This window comes from Vulpes lagopus, chromosome 3, assembly GCF_018345385.1.
Source record: "Vulpes lagopus strain Blue_001 chromosome 3, ASM1834538v1, whole genome shotgun sequence".
Taxonomy (NCBI): domain Eukaryota; kingdom Metazoa; phylum Chordata; class Mammalia; order Carnivora; family Canidae; genus Vulpes; species Vulpes lagopus.
In genome coordinates, this window is record NC_054826.1 from 148069720 (window position 1) to 148096041 (window position 26322).

The 26322-nt window shown below is 38.1% G+C and overlaps 1 protein-coding gene across 1 annotated transcript in view; it reads left to right on the forward strand.

Annotated features, from left to right (window-relative positions):
- The window catches only part of LOC121487154, a 37934-nt gene that overhangs the window by 9370 nt on the left and 2242 nt on the right, over positions 1 to 26322 (forward strand). Inside the window, exon 3 of the mRNA XM_041748579.1 lies at positions 18324 to 18412. Coding sequence (XP_041604513.1) covers positions 18324 to 18412 — 89 coding nt within the window. The remainder of the gene's footprint in view (positions 1 to 18323; positions 18413 to 26322) is intronic.

Here is a 26322-nt window from a genome sequence, read left to right on the forward strand (position 1 = left end):
TCCAGAGAATGGTAGGCTGGATGTTATAAATCAATAAAGACTAACTAACCAAACTCCAGGTGTCCCCACAACACCATCCTCCTTGGCTTGGTCTTCTGAACCCTGCATATCTAAATGCAGACACACTTTCCAATTACCTACTTATTCTACTGACTCATCCCTGCAAGCTTCTTTGCATCTAATTTACTAACTCCACCAAACTATTGTTTTCAGAGCATATAAGGTCAAAAGGACACTTACCCTCAAGAAGCATGAAGTTTTTAAAACTTGAAAAAATAGAGGTGAATAGGTCACCAGATAAGTGAGCAATATAGGACCCAGGAGAATCTCCTAACACAGGATACTGACATGGCTCAGAGCCTATGACTCAAACATACTTTATAACAGTTTAATTTGGGCAGTCCAGGTGGCTCAGCGGTTTAGCACCGCCTTCAGCCCAGGGCGTGATCCTGGAGACCCGGGACAGAGTCCCACGTCAGGCTCCCTGCATGGAACCTGCTTCTCCCTCTGCCTCTCTCTCTCTCTCATGAATAAATAAATAAAATCTTTAAAAAATAGTTTAATTTAATCTAGTTACCTTATGAGAAAGGGCAGTAAGATAATAAAGCAGATGTTCTTTCTCATTGCAAAGCTGGTGGGCAGTAGTAAGGCTTACACTGGTAGAGGAGAGTGTGGGTTAAGGTAGGAAAAACTTCTTGGAGAAATTGAGATCTGATGAGTGAATTAAAGAACTCAGAGCTTCCATGGAACCTGTTGTTTTAGTGAGTAGAACAGCTTCTGGTGGCTGACAAAGGCCTTGTGTAGGTGGGGGAGTTACAGACAACTTGATTACAAGTAAAGATGAGGGGGAAGCATTTTGAAGGATGAAAACAGGTATATAGGTGAGTGGAAATTTTACAATTTTATCTTCATCTTTGAGTGAACTTGAATGTCAAACAGAATTCCTGGATTTACTAAACTTACTTATCAGTTCAATAAGCAAATATAATATTTTGCTCTTCAGGGTCCAGGGCTAAAAAGATTATGTGCATTCTGAGTAAATAACAAAAATGCAAATACTTTCTATTTGTAAGCTACTTTCGAGTTCACACCAATCACTCAATGTATGATAGTCATTTCTGAACCACATTCTCTTCCTTCTTCTGTACTCTGTATACTAATAGTGCTGTCACCTATTAGCAGTCCTCGGCCTTGCTGAGGCACTCTGCTAAACCTCCTACAGCCCAGCCATCATTCAGAGGCCCAGTGGGCGGAAAGATGACAATTGCTTAATTGCAGATCCCTAACATCCTCTGGAGGATGAAGGCTACATCCATCACATATACTAGTATATCCCCAGAAACTGACACAGTGATTTGCTCATGCCGGGCACAGAATAAATATTTGCCAAATGATGAATGAATAAATGAAGTAAAAGAGGTCTGAAATTTCTAAAATGCACACATTCTCTATTCGGTATATTCCAGGGTCGTCTGAGGATTTAAGCCCTAGCTCTGTCCACTTCAGGTCCCAGGTTTAATATGTTCTCACTGCATGAAGAAGCAACAAATTTAAGAGATTGGGATTTGGAAGTGCAAAGGAGTACATAGGGACAATTTAAGAAGGCAAGGGGATGATCAACAAAGCTGCAATATTTTCCAAAGTTAGCTAAAAAAATATTTACTTATTACAAGATCACTTACATTTCTCATGGCTGTGGAGGTCTTCATCTCCTCTTTCTTGGTAACATATACATCCACATTGGCATTGGGCCATTTTTTTCTAACTTGAGTGTCTTGTGGCTATGAAGTGTCATAATAACCTTGAGATTTCTTTGATAACATTTGACCAGAGGATTGGCTTTGGAGAGGCCCAAACCCATGATGATTAGCATACAAGGCATGCAGGACAGTGCAAAAATGTGAGTTAACAAATTATGACTACTTTAGAAATAGCAACCTAAATATAGCCTAGTGGATAAAAGCATGGATTCTGGAGCAAGGCTACCTGGATTCAAATGTTGGCTTTGCCTTTATGAGCTGTTTAAGTTTTGTTATTACTTAATTTCTCTTAGCCTTAGTCTTCTATTTGAAAAATGGGTTGTGGTAAGGATTAGATGAGTAATATGGTTAGGATAGTTCCAGAAACATTACTTGAGCTCTTATCATGATCCTTGGTAAGTGACCCACTCTGAACTAAGAGTTCCCATGCACAAAATGAGGTTTTGAGTAGATTGTCTTTGAGGCCCTTCTGAATCTATTGTTCTCAAACAAGGACAGTTGGTCTATGCATCTTTATACATATATATGTGTGTGGTTAGAGATAGGAAAGTGGATGATTAGTTAGTAAATACTTTCTCTGATTGATGAAAGAAGGGGTTATTGGGAGATTCGGCCAAGCTTCCGTACTAGACTCTAAATTTCTAGAGAGTGAAAAATATAAGGTTTCTTCTTCCATATCCCAAGGTCTAACATGGTATCTAGGGATAGTGAGTGCTCAATAAACTGCTAACGAATGTGGAATAAATGCCTTTGTGTCTTATGTTCCCAGATGTGTGGGAATCAGAAAGGGTAGTAACTGCTTCCTAAGCCTTTTTTTAATTTTAGCATTACTTACACAAAATAATAAAAAGAAACATTAGTGCTCTCTACTGGAGATATTCATAGTGCAGGAATTCAGTTAATTAGCTTTTGATGGCAGATTCTGGTTTGAGTTCAGAAGTCCTGGATTTTAGAAATAGGATTTGGCAGATAGATACATTTTACTGTTTCAAGTACATATCTGGAGATGACATGATTTGCACTCAAATTTCTTTGCCTTTTATTTCTGACCTTTCTTCAGAGCATTTGTATCTATACATTTGTGCAAATTTTGTATTCTTTCTCACTCATTGTGAATAAGAAGATAAGGACAGCATTAATTAAAATATCAATATTGAGAAAGCAAAAAGACAAAATGATAAAAAAGACAAAAAACACAATATTTTAAGATAGGCAAAATATTTGTTGCCATTTCTTTAAAAAAGATATATGAATGGACAGTAAGCATATGAAAAGATACTCAACATCATTAGTCAGTAGAAAAATGCACATCAAAACCACAAGGAGATACTACTTCAGACTCATTAGGATGATTAAAATAAAAAGACAATGGCAAGTCTCAGTGAGGATGTGGAGATACTGGAGTCCTTGTAACATTGGTGATAGGATTGTAAAATGATGTACCCACCTTGAAAGACAGCCTAGCAGCTTCCCAAAATGTTGAACATAGAATATCTCCATGACCCAGCAATTTTATTCCTCAAAATAAGTGAAATATCACCTCACAGAAACCTATACTTGAATGTTCATAGCAGCATTATTCATAATAACCAAAAGGTAGAAACAGCGCATATATACATCAACTGATGAATGGATAAAGAAATTGTGGTATATCCATATAGCAGAATATTTTTTGGCCATAAAAAGTAATGCAGTATAGTCTACAACATAGACGGACCTGGGAAACATGTTAAATGAAAGAAATGAGTTACAAAAGACCACATATCTTATGATTCCATTTATTTGAAATATCCAGAATAGGCAAATCTACACACAAATAGTTTGTTAAGGGTCGAGGTAGTAGGGGCAGAGAGTGACACCTAATGGGTATTTATTTTGGGGGTGATGAAATGTTGTAACATTAGACAGTGATGATTACACAACTGTGTGCGTAATACTAAAAGACAATGAATTGTATACCTTAAAAAGATGAATTTTGTGGTGAATTACGTCTCAATATAACTGCTATTAAACAAAATCAATGTCCTCTAAATACACCCAGTTGCAATAACCATAGGACAAAGTGTCAGGCTTTGGTGGATTTTTTAAACCTGTACTTTGCCATATAAAGATCTCCTGGAGAGGTAAACCTGTCAAGTGATTTCTGTTTTTGTTTTTGTTTTTTTTTTATTTTAAAAGATTTTATTTCTTTATTCATGAGAGACACAGAGAGAGAGAGAGACAGAGACATAGGCAGGGGGAGAAGCAGGCTCCATGCAGGGAGCCTGATGTGGGACTCGATCCCAGAACTCTGGGATCACGCCCTGAGGCGAAGGCAGATGTTCAGCCACTAGCCACCCAGGCATCTCTGTTTTGTTTTGTTTTCAACTAAAAAAAATCATCTGAGGTTGTGTTTGTATAATGCCAAAACAACTGATTAAGAAGTAAAAGAAAGCAATTTGGTTATTTTGGTTCTATTGAATTTATAAACTTTTTACCTTCTTTTAGGCAAACTCTCAGGTATGCTAATTTTTTTTTTTGGTATGCTAATTTTTTAAAATAAAAAATATACAAGAATGAATTCTGTATCAAGTACTCCCAAACTGTGCATCTGGACTTATAATGAATGCTGGCCAGGGCTTAAAAATGATATGGAATGTTATATACATGTATATATATCTCCTTTTATTTATGTCAATATTTGTTTCATATCTCTGGTGTTTTCTTGTTAGGTGCATGTGTTTATAATTATTGTACCTTCCTGAGGGATTGATAGTTTCCTCATTATAAAATGTCCCTCCAGCTCTATTGTTGTTTACATGATGTATCTTTTTCTATCCTTTTACTTTCAATCTATTTGTAATTTAGAAACAAACTGTATCTCTTATAGTTGGATCCTGTTTTTTTTAAACCCAGTTTGACAATTTTTGCCTTTTGATTGAAGTATTTAGTCCATTCACATTTGTCATGAGTACAGATGGACTTAAACTTACCATGTTGTTTTCTATATGCCTCAAGTCTTTTTTTGTTCATCTATTTTTCCTTTAGTACTTACTTTTTAATGAACTGAATATTTTCTAAAGTTGCATTTTCATTTCTTTAATGATTTTATTGCTATATGTTTTCAGTTATTTCCTTAGTGATTGCTTTAGGTCTTACCATGTAGATCTTAACTTATCAAAAAACAGCTCAGAACTATATTAACAATTCCAGTGAGATATAGAGACATCATTCCCATATATCTCTATTCTCTTTTCTCTGTTATTTTGATATTATTATGTATTACCTCTATATATATTATAAACCAAATAACATATTGTTGTAATTATTATTACTTGTATGTCTTTTAAAGAAGCTGAGAGAAGGGGTACCTGGGTGGCTCAGTCAGTTAAGCATATGCCTTCAGCTCAGGTCATGATCCTGGGGCCCTGGGATCGAGCCCCATGTTGGGCTCCCTGCTCAGTGGGGAGACTGCTTCTCCCTCTCCCTCTGCCGCACCTGCCCCTGCTCATTCTCTCTCACTCTCTCTATCAAATAAATAAATTCTTTTTTTTTTTAAGAAGCTGAAAGAAGAGGAAAGAACAAGCACATGATTTGCAACTTCTGTTATATTAACCATCTTATTTATCATCTGAGATCCCCTGCGTTTGTTCCTGTGGATTCAAGTTAACATCTGGAGTCCTGTTCTTGGCCCAGGACAGCTTTGTCCCCATTCACCTCCTTGTGCTATTATGTGCAAATACATTACATTTCTGTATGTTATAGGCCTAATTGCATACATACATATTATATTTTTATAATTACAGAATTACCTTTACGAGTACTCTTTGTTTGTGTGTATGGATTTAAATTACTTTCTGAGGTTACTTGCTTTCCAGTCTGTTGAATTTGCTTTAGTACTTCTTGAAAGGCAGCTCTGCTAGCAACAGATTCTTTCAGTTTTTATTTATCCAAATGTCTTTTTTTCACTTTCATTTCTGAATGATAAGATGCTTGGTTGACAGTTTTCCAAATTTGAAGAGTTTGATTATGTTATCCCATTGCCTTCAGACATCCATTATTTCTGATGAGAAGTTGACTGTTAATAGTAATTGAATTTCCTTATAAGTAAGGAATCATTTTTCTCTTGCTGCTTTCAAGATTTTCTTTGGCATTTTAACTACAATGCATCTATTTATGTATGAATCTCTTTGAGTTTACCCTCATTGTTTGTTGAACTCCCTGGATGTGTAGATTTATGGTTTTCAGAAAATTTGGGTAATTTTCAGCCATTAATTTTTCAAATATTTCCTGTTTTGTTCTCTCTGATCTTGTGGTACTGCCATAACATGTATTTTCGTGTTCGTAACAGGGTCTCAAGTTTCTCTGAAGCTCTGTTTCTTTTTATTCATTCTTTTTTCTCTCTGTCCTTTGGCTTGTATAATTTTTGTTGATTATTTTTGAGTTCTCTACTTCTTTATTCTTCCAGTTCAAATTTTCAACTTAGCCTGTCTAGTGAACCTTCAAATTTCAGTTATTGCGTTTTTCAACTCGAGAATTTCCATTTGGTTCTTTTCATAACTGTTATCTCTTCATTAATGTTCCCTGTTTAATGTAACATTGTCATCATACTTTACTAAAATCGTGGTTTCCTTTAGTTCTTTAAATATATTTATAATGGCTTCTTTGAAGTCTTTCTGACTAGTCTGACATCTGATCAATGTTACAGGCAGTTCTGTTGCTTTTCTTCTGATACATGGGTCACATTTTCTCCCCGTTTGTTTTGTATGTTTCATATTTTTTGGAAACAGAATATTTTAGATCATATATTATAGCAACTTGGGTACTGGCTTCATCTCTCTCCTCATCTGGGGCTTGTTGTTATTAGCTTGTTTACTTGTTTAGGGACTGGTTAGATTACTTTAGTGAAGTCTCTTCCCTGCTTCTCCCCTCCACCTTGATAAACACACATACGATGAACCTCTGATGTTTCTCGGGGGCCCGTCCTTGGATATGCTCACAGTCACTCTGGGGGGACAGTGGTTTTGGTGTGGTTCTCTGCCTGTTTATGTGCCCACATACATCTGCGTAGCTCCAGTAATTGCTCGTTGCTTGCTCTATTGTTTGTAATAATGCTCTGGGGAATAAATTGCTTCATATACTAATCTAATCAAATTTAGGCTCCTTTGGAGGGACAGTTCCTGACATCAGTGTCTGAGGTTTATTCAGACTCTAGGAAAGCTCTTCTACCTGTTTCTTTGCTATTTTTCCCCAGCAACTCTTTAGTTCACAGCTTAGCCTATATTTCTCATGAATCTATCAGTCTCCTCCCAATTGTCTTCCACCAAAACCTGTACAGTTTTTGAAAGCACCCTTAGGCTTGAACTTTATATTCTGTTGCAAATGAAGTTAGTTTCTTTGGGGAAAGAGCTTGAGCTTTCTGTTCTATGGCCTGCTTTTTCTACCTGCCAAAATTTCTGAGCCACAGCTCTGGTGCTGAGGGAAGGAACAATAGCTCACTTCTTCCTACGCGAAACCCTAGCTTAAAGAACTGAGAAATCAGTGGATGTGGGAGTAATAACACCAGGTGTCCTTGGCTTGTCTCCCTTGGCATGGTATCCCTGCCCTATGAGTTGAAGCAAGAGAAATTGGGACCTCAGTGTTCTATTGTGCCCAAGGTAGAGACTTTGTCCCCTGAGTGGAAGCTAGTAGAAGACTGGAGTTCCCTCCTCTTGGCTGCACTTGTCCAGACATTTGCCTTAGCAACTAGTAGGTAGGGGCACCATGAGAAATGCTAATGTCTTATCTCTCCCAGGAAAATAGCCCTCCAATTAGAAGCTTGGGGAATTCAGAACCTTGTATTCTTGACTGTACTAGTCTGGAGTGGAGTTCCCATCTCATAGAGCTGGAAATAAGCAGGGAGGGTATGGATATTATTTCAAATACGACAGGCTGTTTTATGGAGTTTTAGTAAATATTCTCAAGTAAATGTCTCCTCATTTACTGTATACCCATAGGGCCATTTCCATTTTTTATGTCCATAGGGTTAAGCATTTTTAAATGGTTGTTTTAGAAATACTTTCATTAGTTTTGCTGAGGAGTAACTGAGTTGCACACTGTCATGCCAGAAGTAGAGCTAGGAAAGGGAAACTTTGCTCCAGTATAGATAAGCATTGTCTTTAGCTGAGTGCTTGAAGTGTCTATGGTTGCTAGTGGAAAGCCCAAGATCTATTTGTAATCATAATAATAATGATAATTTGTTAGACTAGCATTCCAGAAGCAAGACTAAAATGGAAATCCCTTGTATGTGGTTTGTTGAGGGAATCTTCTTAGAAGAAAGCTTTTAGAGAACTGGTGATACGGGGTACACAAGTCCCCAGGCATCTCTTGAGGGAGGTAGTGTGAGCCCTATAGCAGCCAATCAATACCCATCTCATCTAGGGATGGATACTCTGTCCTAGTAAAAAGATTTGGAGTGGAGTTCAACAGAGGTAAAGAAGAGTTCAAGAACTAAAGGAGAGAGAAATGAAAGGAGAATAAGAGACAGTAGAGAAAGGAATTAAAAAAGCAAAAAGCAGGGGCATGCATGGGAGTGCCAGGGCAGGACTAACAATGTTCCCAGTGGTCATTCAGGAATACAAAGGCCCTTGGCTTTGGCCTAAGGCTTCTGAGATCAGCCTTGTCAGAGCCCAACAATGTTGCAATCTCCTTGGTTAATGTCATCCAAGGAGTGAAAATTTTGGGAACATTGCTCATGGACCCATTTCCACTCAATATGCTTAAATTATTTGGTTTAGCAAGGAGTAGAGCAATTTCCCTAAAGCAAGAGCCCTGCATGGCAAATATTTTCCTTCAGGTTAATTGGCAACTGAGAGACTTCAAGTGGTTGAAGCCTACGTGCCCCCAAAGCCCCATTGTGGTTCAAGTGCTAAGTAGTTAGATACTATATGAACATCAATTTAAATACCACACTGCGGCAACCTCTTCAGAAAGAGCTATGTTTTTGTAAAAAGAAAATCCACACACCTGGTCTCTCTTTGGTATGTGACAGTGTGATATTTCTCCGTAAGAACAAAGTGAAGGAGGATTTACAGACTGAGCCTACTCATTGTTAGGAGTGACAAGTGCTTTCTTCTTTCACTGAAGATGTTTAATAAAGTAGATGGTAGAGACCATTTCAAAACCTTTGCTGTTAAGGTTAGGTTAAAGAGAAATTGCCATCCAGTAAGAATAATATTCCACTGAAATGGTAAGTTAGGTACCTAACTAAACCCCATTTATGCCAGGGAACATGTAGTGGGGAGCTAGAAATCACTTTCTTTGTCTTGCTAATTTAAAATACATTAGCAGGTAAGTAACCTTCTCAGTAGCATTCAGGACTCCAAATGGTATGCCAGTTGAATACCACAGACATATTTAAAAGTGGTGATTTTAATCACAAAACCGTAATTCTCTTATTTTAAAACAGAAGTTTTGATTTCAGACCCAGAAAAAGCAGTGCGATCTGACAAGTTAATAACTTCAACAACAAAATCACAAAGACCTCATCGACATATGAATATTGGGGGAGTTATAAACAAAGACATTTGGGAGAAATTTAGATATATTATATTCAAATGGAATATTTTCTAAAATTTCCTCTAACATCTGCTTTTTCAATGGCAGCCAAGATTGGTAATATGATTGAATCATATTTTTAATCTCTTGGATTTCACATTGTTTAAATTTGTCATGCCAGAGTATTTGTTTAGCAGATGGCATTTCAATGCTTTTTTTTTTTTTTTTAAGGTTTCTTACAGCAGTTTCTAGAAGAATTTAAAACTAAATTGTCCTTAGGAAATTATTCCTTATCTCTTCTCAATGGAAATAAATTCAGAATTCACAATTGGATTAAGCAGAACACGTGAAGCAATGGTACTAATGATTGGTATCTGTTGCTGGATGACCACTACTAACGTTCAATTCCTTACAAAATCAGATTGATCTGTAATTCACTATTATTTTTATCATTTTGATTTTATGATGCAACAATGGAAGAGCACTTTAAGACTATAACAATATAAGATGAGAATCTATACACGATAATTTTTATACACTAGGAATGGTCTAGTGTTTCTGATTTCTGTCAACCGTATTCCATTTGCACTGAATTTTTATCTTCAATGGCCCTATCTTCCCCTTCAGGGTTTACAACTCCAAAGTCTACTGCAAATGGAGAGGATAAGACCCTCTCCATGCTTTCAATCTATTTCTCTTGCTAACCCTTAAGCTTCTGTCCCATTAAGCCAATTCAAGAAGTGTTAGTGGTTAATAATAGCTTAATATTTGCTGAAATCATAAAGTCATTAAACATCTATTATGTCCTAGGTTGGAGTATATGCTTATGTTTTATGTGATCACACACACACACACACACACACACACCCCTGCCCCCCATCGCAGGCAGTCGGTCCCTTTTCCATGGAAGACTGAAATGTAACAATGACCCCATGATTCTGAATAAATCCAATCTTATTATCTTCCTGATGACAGTACGTTTTTAGATAGGAAATATAATAAACATTATACAATACTCTTTTTCAAAGTCTACTGACATTGATGAATAAATATGTAATTATTGGCTTACAAAGAACTAAAAGAGATAGATCTCATTTGAGGCAAAGTATTCATAGGGGAGACAGAAACCCAGAATTATAAAACAGATTGAGGGATGCCTGGGTGGCTCAGCAGTTGAGAATCTGCCTTTGGCTCAGGTCGTGATCCCGAGGTCCTGGATTGAGTCCCCCATCAGGCTTCTCACAGGGAGCCTGCTTCGCCCTTTGCCTCTCTCTGCCTCTCTCTGTGTCTCTCATGAATAAATAAATAAAATCTTTAAAAATAAACATTGATTAGGGGTAGTTATTTATTCTAAGCAAGGATACTTTACAGGATTCTTTAAGTGTAAACTCTGATTTAAACATTAGTTTTAAAGATTTTATTTATTTATTTGAGAGAGTGAGAGAGAGCACAAGGAGAAGGGAGAAGCAGGCTGCCACTGAGAAGGGAGCCTGACCCTGGGCTCCATCCCAGGACCCCAAGATCATGACCTGACCGGAGACAGACGCTCAACTGATTGAGTCACCCCAGCACTCCATTAAACATTAGTATTAATAAGATTTTTTAAAATTCAATTTGTGCACTAGCTTTAGGGGTATACCTATTAAAGTTATAGCTACATAAATTTAAAATTTAAAAACATTGTATTTGATTCTCTTAGAACTTTGGGTGTAGAGAAAAAGAAAACAGAACTAATATTTATCTAATATTCAATTTTTCCAGACTTTTTGCTAAGTGGTCTCTCTTTGTCCCATCCAGCATCAGAATAGTTTTTGAGGTGAGTGTTCCCATCCTTATTTTGTAGATCAGGAACAGAGTCCCACAAATAACTGTGGCTATACAGCTAGCAAGGATTGGAAAGATGTTTACAATCCAGGTCCAGTAGACCTCAAAGTGCAAGCTTCTTCTTCTTCTTCTTTTTTTTTTTTTAACCATTTTATAAACCGTTAAAAAAAGCAAACAAAAACCCCCCTTGATTTTGAAAGGAAGTAATAAGTATTTTTTGAGTACAAAGGGCCAGATTGTTACACTTCAACTTCGTGTAAAATAACTTTTCTAGTTAGCTAGCTTTAAGCCCTTGCAAATTGTAGGTTTAGCCTCTTGAAAAACACTGAAAATTTACCATGCATGAAGAAAACAATTCATTGGACCAATTATAGCCTACTGGCATATTAAATGCTCAGTTTTTATGAGTAAGCCATGCCAAATATAGGATCATTTTAGCTGTTGAAATCTGTCTTTATGTAAATAGATATCTGCTCTCATTGGTGCCATCCCCAGCAATACAGATGGGCTATTTGTTGCATGGTGCCAGCCTGTAGAAAGATCTGAGAGTACCACAGATTGGTCTGCTGTTTGAGTTGGAACTAAACCAACTAGCATATGATGACTCCAGTCATCTTTTATGATAGTCAGTTCTCTTCATTAGCATTCATTTTTGCTCTGAGGATTCAGCCCTCACACAAAGGGTGGGTCCCTGAAAGCAGCTGGTGTCCCTTTCCATGTCACCAGCTTTGTGTATTTATTAATTGCAGTGCAAGTTGGCATCATTTACTACTTTTATTTTTTTTTCAAGATTTTATTCATTTATTCGTGAGAAACACACAGAGGGAGGCAGAGACTCAGGCAGAGGGAAAAACAGGCTCCCTGTGGGAAGCCTGATGCGGGGACTTGATCCCTGGTCCACAGATCAGGCCCTGAGCAGAAGGCAGATAGATGCTCAACCGCTGAGCCACCCAGGTGTCCGTCATTTACTAGTTTTAAATACTCCTCAAAGCCATCAGTATACATAACTCTATGTTCCTTCTTTGTGAAAAGATGAAAAATCTTTAGCTCATTAGGATGTTGTAGTTTATTTCATTCTTGGTATGGAGTGAACACAGCCGATCTCTCAGAATGTGATGAAAACTTTGCTGTGTGACTAAGCATTTTTCTCGAATGACTTTATTCTATAGTGACTTTCCTTTAATCCACCCTGTGTACTCCTGGAACTCCTATTGATTCTCTCCAACTTGCAATTCTTTTTCAAAGTACTAGATGTCACATTTATGCCACTCCAGAACTTTCATGTGTGCATATTCAAGTAATGCCCTTTGCCACCCTTTTACCACTACATGAATTTGGACCACAAGGTCAGCCGGGCAACTGAGAAGGCTAGGCTATGAAATGACCAGTTTATCCTTTTCTCCACCCACCCTACCTCCAGGGAAAAGCCTGGGAAAATTCTCATTAATCATATGAAAGTTCTGAAATGCAACAGGCATGACATGCGTTACTTTAAATGATTCCTATATGCTAAAGAAAAGCAGGAAAGCCTCGAGGACATCCCAGTGTGGCAGCAGTACCGAGCCTGCAGAATCTAGAAGCCCTGGGAGACATAGAGGATGACAGGACTTTGGAGAGCACTTCAGATGCCAGCAAATATGCTACCCTCTCTTATGTAAGCAACTCTATTCTGAGTCATGAGACGGAGTCACTAGGATTTATCTATTTCTTGTTTTACTCCTTTGTTCACCCAAAAAATATTTATTGCTTGCCTGCTATATGCCGGGAGCTAGGCATACAGCTTAGAACCTTTTTCTTGGCATCATGGTCATCTTTCCCCTTCTCTCTCCACACATCAGCAAGGTATCATTAAATATTTTCCAAGCATCTGTGTTGCACCAAGTAGCTGTAGTGTTTATTGACATACGTATCTCTTATCAACATCTTAACCTTGAGTGGTCGATGCTAATGTTCCCATTTTATAACTGAGGAAACTGAGACTCAGAAAAAACGAGATGATTTTCTCAAAGTCCGAGGTGGAGCCTGGATGCTATGGACCCTTGTTCTGTTGAGCTCCATGTTCTTTCTCCTTAGATGGTAGAAAATTCTCCTGACAAGTGAATTGAACCACTCAACATGTCAGACCAACAGCTTCCTGCAGCACTTTGGAGCTATTCCAGCTCTTGTCCAAGCAGGGCTAAGACTGGGCTTCCTTCCCTCTCCAGGGTTTTGGTGACAGAAGGTTCTTCTTTTTCTCTTTTGTCTCTTGACAAATATCCAGTCGTCTAGTAGCAGACTCGACTTTTTTTTTCTCTTTGTAGTTTTTCTCATCTGCGTGAGAAAATTTGTTCTTACTTGTCCTTCCTTTTCCTAAAATGCACTTAGCCTTCTTTTATACAAGGTTTAAGTTTTTCTGTGTCATTGCCTGTCAATGGAATGCCTTTCTCTCCTGCTGAATGTGCATGCATTAAATTAGCAATTTTTCTAGAAACTTCTACATGGTTGAGCAAATCTGGCCTTTTCCACTTAACAGCAATTAATATTGTGAAAATTACACAACCAGTATGTGCCTCAAGTTCCTCATTTGGGAGACACTTAAGTGGTTCAGCAGTTGAGCAGCTGTCTTTGGCTCAGGGCATGATCCTGGGTTTCAGGAATTGAATCCCATATCTGGCTCCCTGGGAGGAGCCTGCTTCTCCCTCTACCTATGTCTTTGCCTCTCTCTGTGCATCTCTCATGAATAAATTAATAAAATCTTAAAAAAAAAGTCCTCATTTGTAAAAGGCAATAGTACCTAGCTCATAGGGTTGTTGTAAGACCAAATAAAAAAATAAAGTATTTCACACAATGACTAGAACTTAATAAGATATTAACAGATGTTAAGTCGTTATTATTGAGATTTGGTAGAGCATGTCAATTACTGCCATCAGAACAGGCTCATATGAGGGGATAGGACCTGACAATAAACCCACCCACAGAGGAGCTGGACCCTGATGCATATGCTCAGCTGGAGGTTCATGTTGTCAGGTAAGTAGACTCCAAAAAATACAGTCAGGTTCCACTAGGCAATAGTCAGCAACAGAACGGTAGCAGGGAGTTCTGGCATTTGAGCAAGATGCATCAATGAAGACTTGAGGAAGATTTGTCAATGGATGTGAAGGCTCAACTGGCTAGGCCGATTTCTAGGACAGGCCTCCAGTCCTTCAGACATGACCTTCAGAAGAAGCCCTGGAAAGGAAAAGGAATATAGGCAAATAATGAAGATGGGCAGAAGCCAACTGCAAGTGAAGGAGGTAGATGCTCAAACTGGAAATTCAGTGAAGGCCCAGATACCAGGAGTGGGGCCTAGTGCCAGAATCAGATTCAGAACAAAGGGAGCAACAGGTAGCTCTGGGATGCGGGGCCAGAGCAGTCCTGGGCCAGGCCTTGGGATCTAGGCAGCCGGGGGGACCTGGATCTAGATCTAGTGATGCTGGGTGGGGAGAAATAGAGAGTTGAGGAACTAAGCTGAGCTGGATCCTTTAAAATTTATTTTATTAATCTATATTAGATTTATAACCTCTGAGAGGTTAGAGAGCTGTGGGTATGTAGGTCTCTGGATGTGGCACTTAATTAATATCTTATCCTGCTACTGCCATGAAGGGTTATAGAGATAATGAAAAAGAGATGTGAAGGTGATTTTTAAGTTTTTTTTTTAAAGCTTTTAAAATGTAAGGCATTGTTGCCATTATTTATAATCATACTTTTTCATGATAGCAGTGTAATTTCCTATTAAAAAATTTTTCATGATTTAGGCTGAATAATATTTCCATTATAGTAAGTACAACTGGTATATTGAATAACCATGGTTTGAGAAATGCAATAAGAAAAGCAATTTTATTTTTGCTCCTATTGTCACCTTAGTGTATTCAGTAAGAGAAATGTTTTTCCTGCTGCTGGATAAAAGCTCAAGGGGGCTTAATGATAGGAAGTCCCATGGTTGCTTTAACTTTCAAAACAGAGCTTGATTCAGAAATGAGCATGTCTAGTCCAAATTTTAGTTTTCATTTCAAGGTAAGGCTTCCTTCCCTTCTCTCTCCAGCCTCCTATCCTGAGCTGCTTCCTAGCAATCTTGGCAGGGAGGAACCAGGTTGCTCCTCCTACCAAGGTACCCTCAGGTCTCTCCTGAACATAACACTATAAAGCACGGAGCTCAGGGAGGGACAAGGGGAGAGAGAACAAAAAGTACCTACTTGTTAGGTACTTTCATTCTCTCTTTTTCCTTTCAGGGTGGCTGATGTTTAGAGTTTTTTTCTCTCTGGGACCAGCCTGAACTCTTTGATAGCTCACCTGTCCAGCCTGTCCTAACTCAACTCCCACAGAGTGTAATGCTCCCCATTCTGTTGGTGACAGGCACTCCTTAGCTTCCAATTGCCAGCAGTCCAGTCCAAGCCCAGACTCTCTGGGGACCTCTTGCTCTCTGGCCAAAGCCGTGATTGAACAGGTAAGATCCCTTTAAAAATGATTCCAAGACTAGCTCTCATTTTCTGTTAATGAGTCAACAGCAGCAAATCTCTTAGATATTTCTGTCTTGACCTTCAGACCAGTCGCCTCAGTATCCCATCAGAGTGCTCGGATTTGGGTCACACCCCAGCTCAGGGAACGTGGGTTGGTCCCCAGGGGCTCCATGGAGGTTTCCTCACCTCACTGGAAGAAGGCCAAAACTCTTTTCATTTTTTTTTTTAAGATTTTATTTATTTATTCATGAGAGACAGAGAGAGAGAGGCAGAGACACAGGCAGAGGGAGAAGCAGGCTCCATGCAGGGAGCCCGATATGGGACTCCATCCTGAGACTTCAGGATCACGCCCTGGGCCGAAGGCAGGTGCTAAACCACTGAGCCACCCAGGGATCCCCAAAACTCTTTTCAGTAGGTGAAATTTCTTTATGATTCCATTCTCCCAGTCTACTCTCTATGTCTTATATCATTCCAGGAGGTGAGGGGTTTTATTTTTAAAAATATTTATTTATTTTAGGGAGAGAGAAAGCAAGTAGGAGGAGCGGCAGAGGAAGAACCCTGAAGCAGACTCCCTGCTGAGAGTGGAAGTCCACTGTGGGTCTTGACCTCACAATTCTGAGATCATGACCTGAGCCAAAATCAAGATTTGGACTGTTAACTAACTGAACCACCCAGGTGCCCCTATGTGAGGGGTTTTGCAAGTGCTATAACGGTTCTCATAGATATACTTGCAAATGTATATACAGTCTGACATCTCATTTTGGAATTAAATATCAATTGAAACAGATGTTTAAGAAACAATTACATCACCTTCCTGCCATCCCTTACCCATTGCCTTATTAAAGACTCTGAGGCATCTATTAATAGCTACTTCAAGACACTTTGGGCTTTCATCAGTGTTTTTCTCGGTGCCCACTACTCAGTTCCTAAGCCACTCCCACACCTTAGATTTTTGTTGTGGCAACCTCCCACTTCCAGATACCAAGATCTATAGTAGTTGTCCACTTTGTAATAAATTACCCCCAAACACTACAGCTTTAAACAACAAATATTGATTATCTCACAGTTTCTGAAGGTCAGGAAGCTTGGAGCGGCTTTGCTATAGTTCTGTTGCAAGATGTCTCACATGGTTGTAGTTGGACTGTCAGCTGGGCTGCAGCCTATGGAGGCTGGGCTGGGGTTGGGCTTCCATTTCCACACTCATTCCCCTGGCTTCTCCTCCTCACATGAGCCTCTTTCCACAAGCCTGCTATGACATGGTTTCTCCCTGGGTCAGTGATCCAGGACAGAAGCAGCACATTCCTGATGAGGAAGCTGTAGATTTTTTACACTCTAATCTCAGAACTGAATACCATCACATCTGCTCTATCCAAATCATGAGAAATAAGTCATTAAAACTCACCTACACTCAAGGGGAAGGGAATTAAGCCTTACCTCTTGAAGGGAGGAGATTCAAAGAACTTGTGGGCATACCTTCAAAACCACTGCAAGCAACATGTTGACTGAGGAACATCTTCCTAGAATCTAAAACAGCCTCCAGCATCGAAGATGTTTTAACCTCTTTGTTTCCCAGCTGTCTGATTTTAAAGTATAAAATATCTTAATCCCGCCCTTAAAAAAAAGGCTTAAGTAATATTAGTTACATGAAGGCACTAAAGGAATTGATCATTAAATTTCACAATCTAGCTTAGGCAAATAGTAATGGAAAAGGAAATCTTGCATGCATGGCTAATTTATAAAGCATTGACATCAGTGAATTGAGCATATTCTCGCATCAGAAGTGAGAATGAACAACTCCTACTTCTGGCTTTATCTTGTGGCTTCTTTCTTTCAGATTTGTGGTTAAATAATATGTGGTCAAAGGGTTTTCATCACCTACCTTGTCATTGTAAATACTTCCTCTTTGTTGACTTCTAGTTAACTTTGAACAATAATGTAATACAACCTGAATAAGTCTGATAAAGAGAAAATCCATGAACTTGAAAAAGATAGATAAAAATTATATAAAATACAATGAAATATTACAGACATAGTATAGACATGGCATATCTGTTCGTTCTTTAGAGAGGTACATAATTGTTATAGAACCTTGTCAATTGTAATCTTCATTCACATTTTTAATTTTTATACATAAATGCTGAGCAGGATAGTGTTAATCCAGTAAGTAGGTAACATGTAATGGTCATAAAAGGTTGGAATGGTTCTAGAATAGTTATGTTGTCATCCATTATTATTCTAGTAGGAACTGGAGTTCACTAGAAGAACCGAGGATAGGAGAAAAAAAATTTATTCTAGTCTTCCCTAATATATCCATGTGAGCTGTTCAAATTGAGTATTCAACATCAACATCCTGAAAAGGAAGAGAGCTACTAATTAAGTAGGGTCAACAAACAGGAAAAGTAGTCACCGATTACCTAATTTTCTTAATTTACCCTCGTTGGTCCAGGGAAGAAAACTGTACAGGATTTGGAATGGTTGCAGCTAGTGATAAAGATGATGTTAGCATTTCTCTCATAGCACTCAATGGCCTTGGATCTCATTGCCTTGGAATCAGCCATTCTGCTCCTCACAACACCCTCTTGTGGCCACAGTTCAATCTTAGAGAATTTCTCCCTGCTTCCCACAGATCCCTCTTCCAGTTACATCAGAAACCAAAGATTATTTCTCAAGGATTACTTACTCCTACAACCAACTCATCAGAAGTGGGAATCTAATAATTATGGAGTCATATGCTTTATGTGTTCAACAGGTGTGGGAATCAAGACATTATTGTCATCACTGACAGGCTGGATTGTTACTATTATTCTCTTGTACCTGGAGTCCATAAAATAATTCAAGGTTTGTTCTCCTTCCTTGTTTTTTTTCTCAATGCATGATAATTTTAAGCAGAAATTTAAGACATCAGTATATACGTATTTTTACAAAATCATAATATTATAGGAAATAATAACTTTAGCAAAAATCTCAACAATTTTCATGAATCATTCCATCACTGTGATATTTGGAGATATATGGAACAGTCTACACTACCAGAAGGAAATAAGGTCATTCGAAAAGTAAAGATCTCTGATGGTGATTTGTCATAGTAACGAAAAAGGAATTTCCTAAGCATCAAACTTAAGTCTGTAACGCACTCATTTACTACGGTTTTTATGATTATTATAGCAGACACTACATATCATCATTAATATTTTGTCAAACAAAAAAATTCTTATCAACTCATAATTTCCTACAATTTTACTATAATAAATAAAAATAAAGGAATACTTTTTCCCATATATTTCCCATATTTTTCCATACTTCTAGTTTTTAATTTAAAAAAGAGAAGTATGACTGAATTCAGAAAAATGAGCGAATTATTAATGTCCCACTCAACCAACTATCACAAAGTCAACTCAGCTGTATAATTACCACCCAGGCCAAAAGACAGAGTATTATCTTCATTCATCTTTCAATCCATGCCTACTTCCTTCTTTCCCAGGAGTGTACATTATCCTGACTTCCAGCATCATTTTGGCAGATTTACAACTTTATATGAAAGGAATTCATACAGCATGTATTTTTAGTGTTTGGCTTCTTTCGCTCACCATTGTATTTGTGGAGTCATCTATATTGGAATGAGCTACAGTTCTTCCATTTTAATTGGTATATAGTACCTCATTTTATAAATGTATATATTATACTATACAATTATTCAGTTTGTGTTAGTAGACATTTGAATTATTTTCAGTTATGTTAGTAGAAACGCTATTATGAATGTTCTTGAGCGTGTCTTTTGGTGCACATATGCATGCATAAATCTGGCTATAAATCTGGAGGCAGTTCACTGGGAAGGGCTGGTTTCATGCATATGCATCTTGTCCAGTCCCAGAGGATCCTAGCTCACAAGGACCCTGCACTTGATTAAAGGCTCTATCGTTACTGTCCTGAAATTCTTACTCATTTTATCTTGAAACTTGAGTTTTGTAAATGAAGTTGGATGCATAACCAGAAGAGAAAGCCATAATATGCACGATCCTAGTTCATTGTGGCTTTGTTTACATGTGACCAATATCCCACAAGCCTAGAATTCTGAGGAGTGGCTATTCATGGGGTCCAACAAGACTCAAAAGAAGTTAAGTACGTGACAGCTACAGACTGACTGAGAGGGGTGCTGATGGACTTGCCAGGCTGTGCTTTCTTTCAATGAGAACTTGCATCAGATGCAGAAAGAGGCAATGGTTTCTAAGAAACACAACTTCCCTTTAGTAGCTAACCACTTCATTCTGAAAATGCTGACAAGGTAGGAAAAGGAAAGATGGGACAAACTCTAGTTGCTCTTCTCTTAGTCTTTTCTTAGTCACAAGTAGGCCACAGGTAGAGAATGTGAACATATGGAGAAGTGAATAGAAACAGCAGTTAGTTTTGTGCGGTTTCCACTGCTTCCGTAGAATAAAACAATATGCGTGGATGGGTTATAAAATACAAGTTGTGAAATTATCTTATATTTTAGAGCTGAAGAACAGAACATTTGAACTTCATTTATATTCTCTCCCTATTTAAATGTTTTTTGCAGTGATTTTAATTTTCTTTGTAATTAAGACTCGGATACTATTTCAAATTTTTACATTTTTATTGTGGTAAAATATAGATAACATAAAACTCACATCTCACTTCTTAAACAATTTTTTTATTTTAAAGATTTTATTTATTCATTTGAGAGAGAGAGTGAGTGTGTGGTGGGGGGTGGGAGAAAGAATCTCAAGCAGATGAGATGGGGCTCCATCTCACAACCTTGAAATCATGACCTGAGTGACACCAAGACATGGTTGCTTGGCCAGCTGAGTCATCCAGGTGCCCCACATATCATTCACTTTTTTTTGTTTTTTAAAGATATTATTTATTTATTCATGAGAGACCCACAGAGAGAGGCAGAGACATAGGCAGAGGGAGAAGCAGGCTTCCTGTGGGAAGCCCGATGCAGGACTTGATACAAGGATCTCAGGATCACACCCTGAGCCAAATGCAGATGCTGAACCACTGAGCCACTCAGGTGCCCCCATCTCACTCACTTTTAAGTATACAGGTTACTGGTATCAGGTGGGAATTTTTCATTCATTAACTCTGCAAATATTACTTCTGCCTCATTTTCTCATATCTTTTTCTCCCTGAAACTCAAGTATATGTTAAGTGTCACTGTATCCCCTCTCTTATATAATTTACTATATTTTTCATCTTTTGTCTCTGTGATTTATTTTGGCTTTTTTCTTATGCTCTATTGTCATTCCCCCAAACCCCTCTTCAGCAGTAATAGAAGGCAGTCTAATCGGCCCCTAATTTATCCACTGAGTTCTTAATTCCAGTGATTTTATTTTTTTAATTCTATAATCTCCATGTGATTCTCTTATCTCCTTATAATAATTTTCTCTTTGGCAAAATATACATAACATACAATTTGCCATTTTAATAATTATTTATGTGTACAGTTCAGTGGTATTAAGTACATTCACATTGTTGTGCTACCATCACCACCATCCATCTCCAGAACTTTTCCATGTTTCCAAATGGAAACCTCATACCCATTAGACCGTGACTCCTTATTCCCCCTTCCTTAGCCCCAGACAACCACCATTCCACTTTCTGTCTCTGGTTTTGATTACTGTAGTTACCTCATATAAGTGGAATCACATAATATTTGTCTTTTTGTGACTTCAGGGTTCATCCATGTTGTATCCTTTGGCAGAATTTCCTTCCTCTTTCGAGATCCTTAAAAAAAAAAAAAAAAAAAGATTTCTGGTTCTTGGAAAACTCAATCTTTAAAAAAATTTCTTTAACCATGTTAATCATAACTTTTAAAAAGTACATATTTGGTCATTCATTATTTGTATCTCTTGTGTACTTATTTTTCTTATTTGGTGTTTCTTTGACCTGCCTCATCCTATGGCTTGTTACTTTTGATGAAGTATTGAACACTGAAAATTATGTTAGAATATTATAGAGATTGTTAGATCTTTAGGATGATGTCATATTCTTCTAGAGAGGATTTATGTTTGCAAACCCAAATATCTAATCAGGAATTGATGTATTCAAAGCTGAACATCAGTCCTTGAAGGGCCTGCCCCTTCCAGATAATACCTTATTTGTATTGTAGGGTCCTTTGGGATTCCAATAAGACGCTAATGGACCATCAGGATCTTCAATCCTTGGCAGGTCCTGAAAGCTCATTTTGTCCTGCTAACCATGTGAATTTGTTTACATCATGGCTCAGCTTCTTGGCCTCTCACTTGTTGCTACTGGGATTGGTGGATATCCCTTGGAGACAAACAGCCCCACTGCCTGGTTTAACCCTATGGGTTTCTTCTTCCAGAATTTGGCCACCTAATTTTTCTTTACCTTTTTAATGCTCTGATGCCTTAAAATACATGTTTGCATATTTTTTCCACTTCTTTTAGTTGTTGTATGTGGGAGGGCTGACCTGATTACTTTATCATTGCAAGAAGTGGAGGTTAAGACTAGTGTGCTTTACTCTTTTATTCAATGTCCAAAATATTCTATGCTTTGCATAAAGTAACACATCTTTATGACTAAATGTGCAATTCTGATTTTGAGGAGAAGACTATGTGAACAAATCAACGAATTTTGGAAGGTTTCACATTTTGTTCCCATGGAAAATTCTTTATTTACTTAACTAAACGCCTTTGCCATGCTTATACCACTTTGTAAATATATGCATTTTAATTGTACAGATATGTTTATGTTATTTCTGTTCTCCTTGTAGTTCAAGAATTGACTCAATTCCATTTCTACCATGAAACCTTTCTAGATATCTCAAGGCAAAATAGTGGCTTCCTCTTTAGGACTTCCATATTGTAATGGCTGTAAAACTACACTGTAACAATCTATCTTTTATTTTCACTGTACAATTTAAGCTCTTGGGAAGAAGAAATTGTGTCTCACCAAAATATGTACACGCCAAAACATCTAACATACTATTTTGCATATAACGGAAGCTTAATATATATTTGCTAAATGTGGCACCTGGCTGGCTCAGTCAGTAGAGCATGTGACTCTTGATATCAGAGTCATGAGTTCAAGCCTCATGCTGGGTGTGGAGTCTACTTTAAAAAAATAACATATCTATGCACTAATAAATGGAGGGATGAATGAATAAATAAGGATGTTGAAGTGCAGTTAGGGGAATGTTGACTGGAATAAGAAGAGCTAGGTTTATGTGCCATCACTGCCTTGGCTAAGTGTTTTAAATGTTTTCTCAGTATCTTCACTTGTAATATCAGAATAAATGCCACCTCAGGGAGTTTTGGGTGGCCACTTATAGTTTTGAAATGTGGGAAGGGGGGCAGCCCCGGCTCAGCGGTTTAGCGCCACCTTTGGTCCAGGGCGTGATCCTGGAGACCCAGATCCCAGGCTCCCTGCATGGAGCCTGCTTCTCCCTCTGCCTGTGTCTGTCTCTCTCTCTCTCTCTCTCTCCTGTGTCTCTCATGAATAAGTAAATACAATTCTAAAAAAAAAAAAGAAATGTGGGAAGGGGAAAATATATGACTATAAAAGAAACTCAAGGCAAGGGAACAAGGTGGTGGGTAGACAGGATAGGAATTTGACTTTTGTCACTACACCCATTTGAATTTTGAACCATATGGATATTTTAACTATTAAAAATAAAATGAATAGAATTTAAGAAAAATATAACGTACCATTACTCTGTTTTGTATCAGAGTAGTTGGCTCAGCAAAAACATTTGTTGTGCTGATTGCAGTGATTGGGAGTCTTATCTAAACAATTAGTTTTATAGATAGAAGTTTCAATAATTTGTGAATTAGTTACTTGGATTATTTATTTTTTCAAGAGTTCTTACTTTTAATATGTATATCCTAGCACAGAGCCTGGAGCATATATTGATTATTTCTTAAATTCGTGGTACAGTTTAGGTTTGTTAGTGTAACCTAGATTTGGGGTCAAATCTAGGATCAAATCTTGGGATCAAAAAAGGTCAAAAAGCTAGAGATTTCTGGCATGTAAACTTCCTCGTCACTTAATACATGATTTAGAAAGGTTTCCTGAATACCTTTCTAAAAATAGAGAGATTTCGGTGGAGGGGGGCATCCAGCAGGGAAGGGCAGATAACCGTATACTCTTGGTGAGGAATACTGTCTTCCTGCGCTGGCCTTGCAGCATTGATAGAGATGCCTATGACTTACTGAGAGAGGATAGGTCCTCAATCACCTTATTCAATCATCAAATTTGGTGATAAATGCAGTGACACATGTGCCAGACAGATGGTCGTTTCCTCCAGAATTTCTATAGAGGTTTTCTGAGTCCACTTTTCAATCACTTAGTGTATTTCTTAATCTCCAGAAACCTTTCCTAGTCTTTGGTTTTGTCTGTGTTCTAGCCATTTCCAATTTCATGAGATGACCAATGAAAACAGATTGGGATCTGAAATCCAATCCAAAAAAATATTGCTCTCTTTAAATAGTTCTTGTTGAAATTTAGTGCACAAGGGACTGAGACCAATGCCTAGTTTGAGGATGGAAGTGGGCTCTGGAGCTCATTCATCTAGGTCGTTCCCAGGTTGGCAGGAATTAAAAAAAAAAAAATGAACTTGACTTTGTCTCCAGCTATTGTAAAATGATTTCTGACTTTTTAAACTTCTTTTATTCTCCTTTTCAAACACTGAAGCTTCCCTAAATTTAATTTATGCTGTTTTAAACTAAATAAACTGAGAAAGACTTTGGGAAGAATATTCTCTATTTATAATTTGTTTAGATATCCCAGTTTCTTAATCACATCTCTCAAAAGACTCAGGTTTTTTTTGTCTTAACCTTTCAAAATCTGTTATATTACGCTTGAGAGGTAAATGGGATGTTTGCCAGAGCCCTGTTACTTCCAAATTTGAACATCAAAAATAAGTCACTACAGGCATTCTATTGACAAAAGATTCATAGTCTCTCCTAAGCTGCAAGTAATAAGAACTTGTTATTTAGCTTCAGCTTGATTAAAAAAACTGAGCAAGTCATTATATATTCATGACTTTTGGTTCTGTTGCTAAATGTAAAATATAATATGAATCAATTTTCTAGCTGTTTCAGTTATGTATTATAATTTGGGGTGGTTTGTTACATGGCAAATAACTAAAACCACAGGCAGTAACAACTATTCTTTTTCTCATGATCCTGCATTTTGGGCAGGACTCAGTGGGGATGGCTTGACTTTGTTCATATGATGTTGCCTGAGGTGATTCGATTGAAGACAAAACATTTACAAGATTAACTTGCCAAGTCTAGTGCCTCACCTGGGGTGGCTGGATCAGTTGGAGATTGTCTGGGCTTCTGTCTTTTCCCTCAAAATCTCTTATTACTTAGGGCCTCTCCATATATACATGGTGTCTATATATTTTTTTATTGGTCTAACTATCTAATCTATCATCTGTCTATCTATTCATCCATCTATTCTTCCGTGAACCCACCTATCCATTCAAGTGGCTGCTCCTCTCTAACATGGTAGCTGAGCTTTTTTATATGGCTGCTACCTTCAAAAAGAGTAAAAACAGGAACTATCATGGGTTTTTTTTTTTAAGACCTAGGCCTTGAACTGTCAAAGAGTCACTTCTGTCATATAATTTTTGACAAAAAAAGTCACAAGTACAATCTAGATTCGAAGAGAAGAGAAATGACTCCATTTCTTCAGGATGAAGTAGCCTGGGTATCCAGAGACAAGAGGATTTTGGCCATTGTTGGAAACAATTTACCAGATCAAGACAGCAACATGGTCCACTAACATATCTTGATGAGTTTCTTTACTTGTATGTCTGTATTTTTAGAGAGAGAGAAAGAGCATGTGAATGGAGGAGGGGAGAGACAAAGGGAGAGGGAGAGAGAATCCCAGGCAGGCTCCATGCCCAGCCCAGAGCCCAATGTGGGGTGCAATCTCATGACCCCGAGATCATGACCTGAGCTAAAATCAACAGATGCTTGACTGACTGAGCCACCCAGATGCCCCTGAGTTCTTTTTTTTTAAAGCGTTTTTTTTTTTTTAAATTTTTATTTATTTATGATAGTCACAGAGAGAGAGAGAGGCAGAGACACAGGCAGAGGGAGAAGCAGGCTCCATGCACCGGAAGCCCGACGTGGGATTCGATCCCGGGTCTCCAGGATCGCGCCCTGGGCCAAAGGCAGGCGCTAAGCCGCTGCACCTCCCAGGGATCCCCGCCCCTGAGTTCTTAAAAAGGGATCAGCACATTCCCCTAAAATGTGTCCTTTTATAACTTTGGCCTTTAAAGATTTATTTTTTTATTTTTTTATTCATAGAGACAGAGACAGAGAGAGAGAGGCAGAGACACAGGCAGAGGGAGAAGCAGGCACCATACAGAGAGCCTGACGTGGGACTCGATCCGGGGTCTCCAGGATCACACCCTGGGCCTCCAGGATCACACCCTGGGCTGCAGGCGGCGCTAAACCGCTGTGCCACCGGGGCTGCCCGACTTTGGCCTTTTAATATTTTTCTGATTATTAACAATATGTACAGAGGTGTTTTTTTTTTTTCGCTTTTCACATTACAGATTAGATGTTTAAGTTTGCTTTCCTTATTACATTTTTTAATAATAATTACACATTTTCTTTTTAAAAGACATTTAATTAATTAATTAATATATTTTAAAACATTTAATTAATTAATTAATGACACAGACAGAGAGAGAGAGAGAGGCACAGGCAGAGGGAGAAGCAGGCTCCATGCAGGGAGCCCGATGTGGG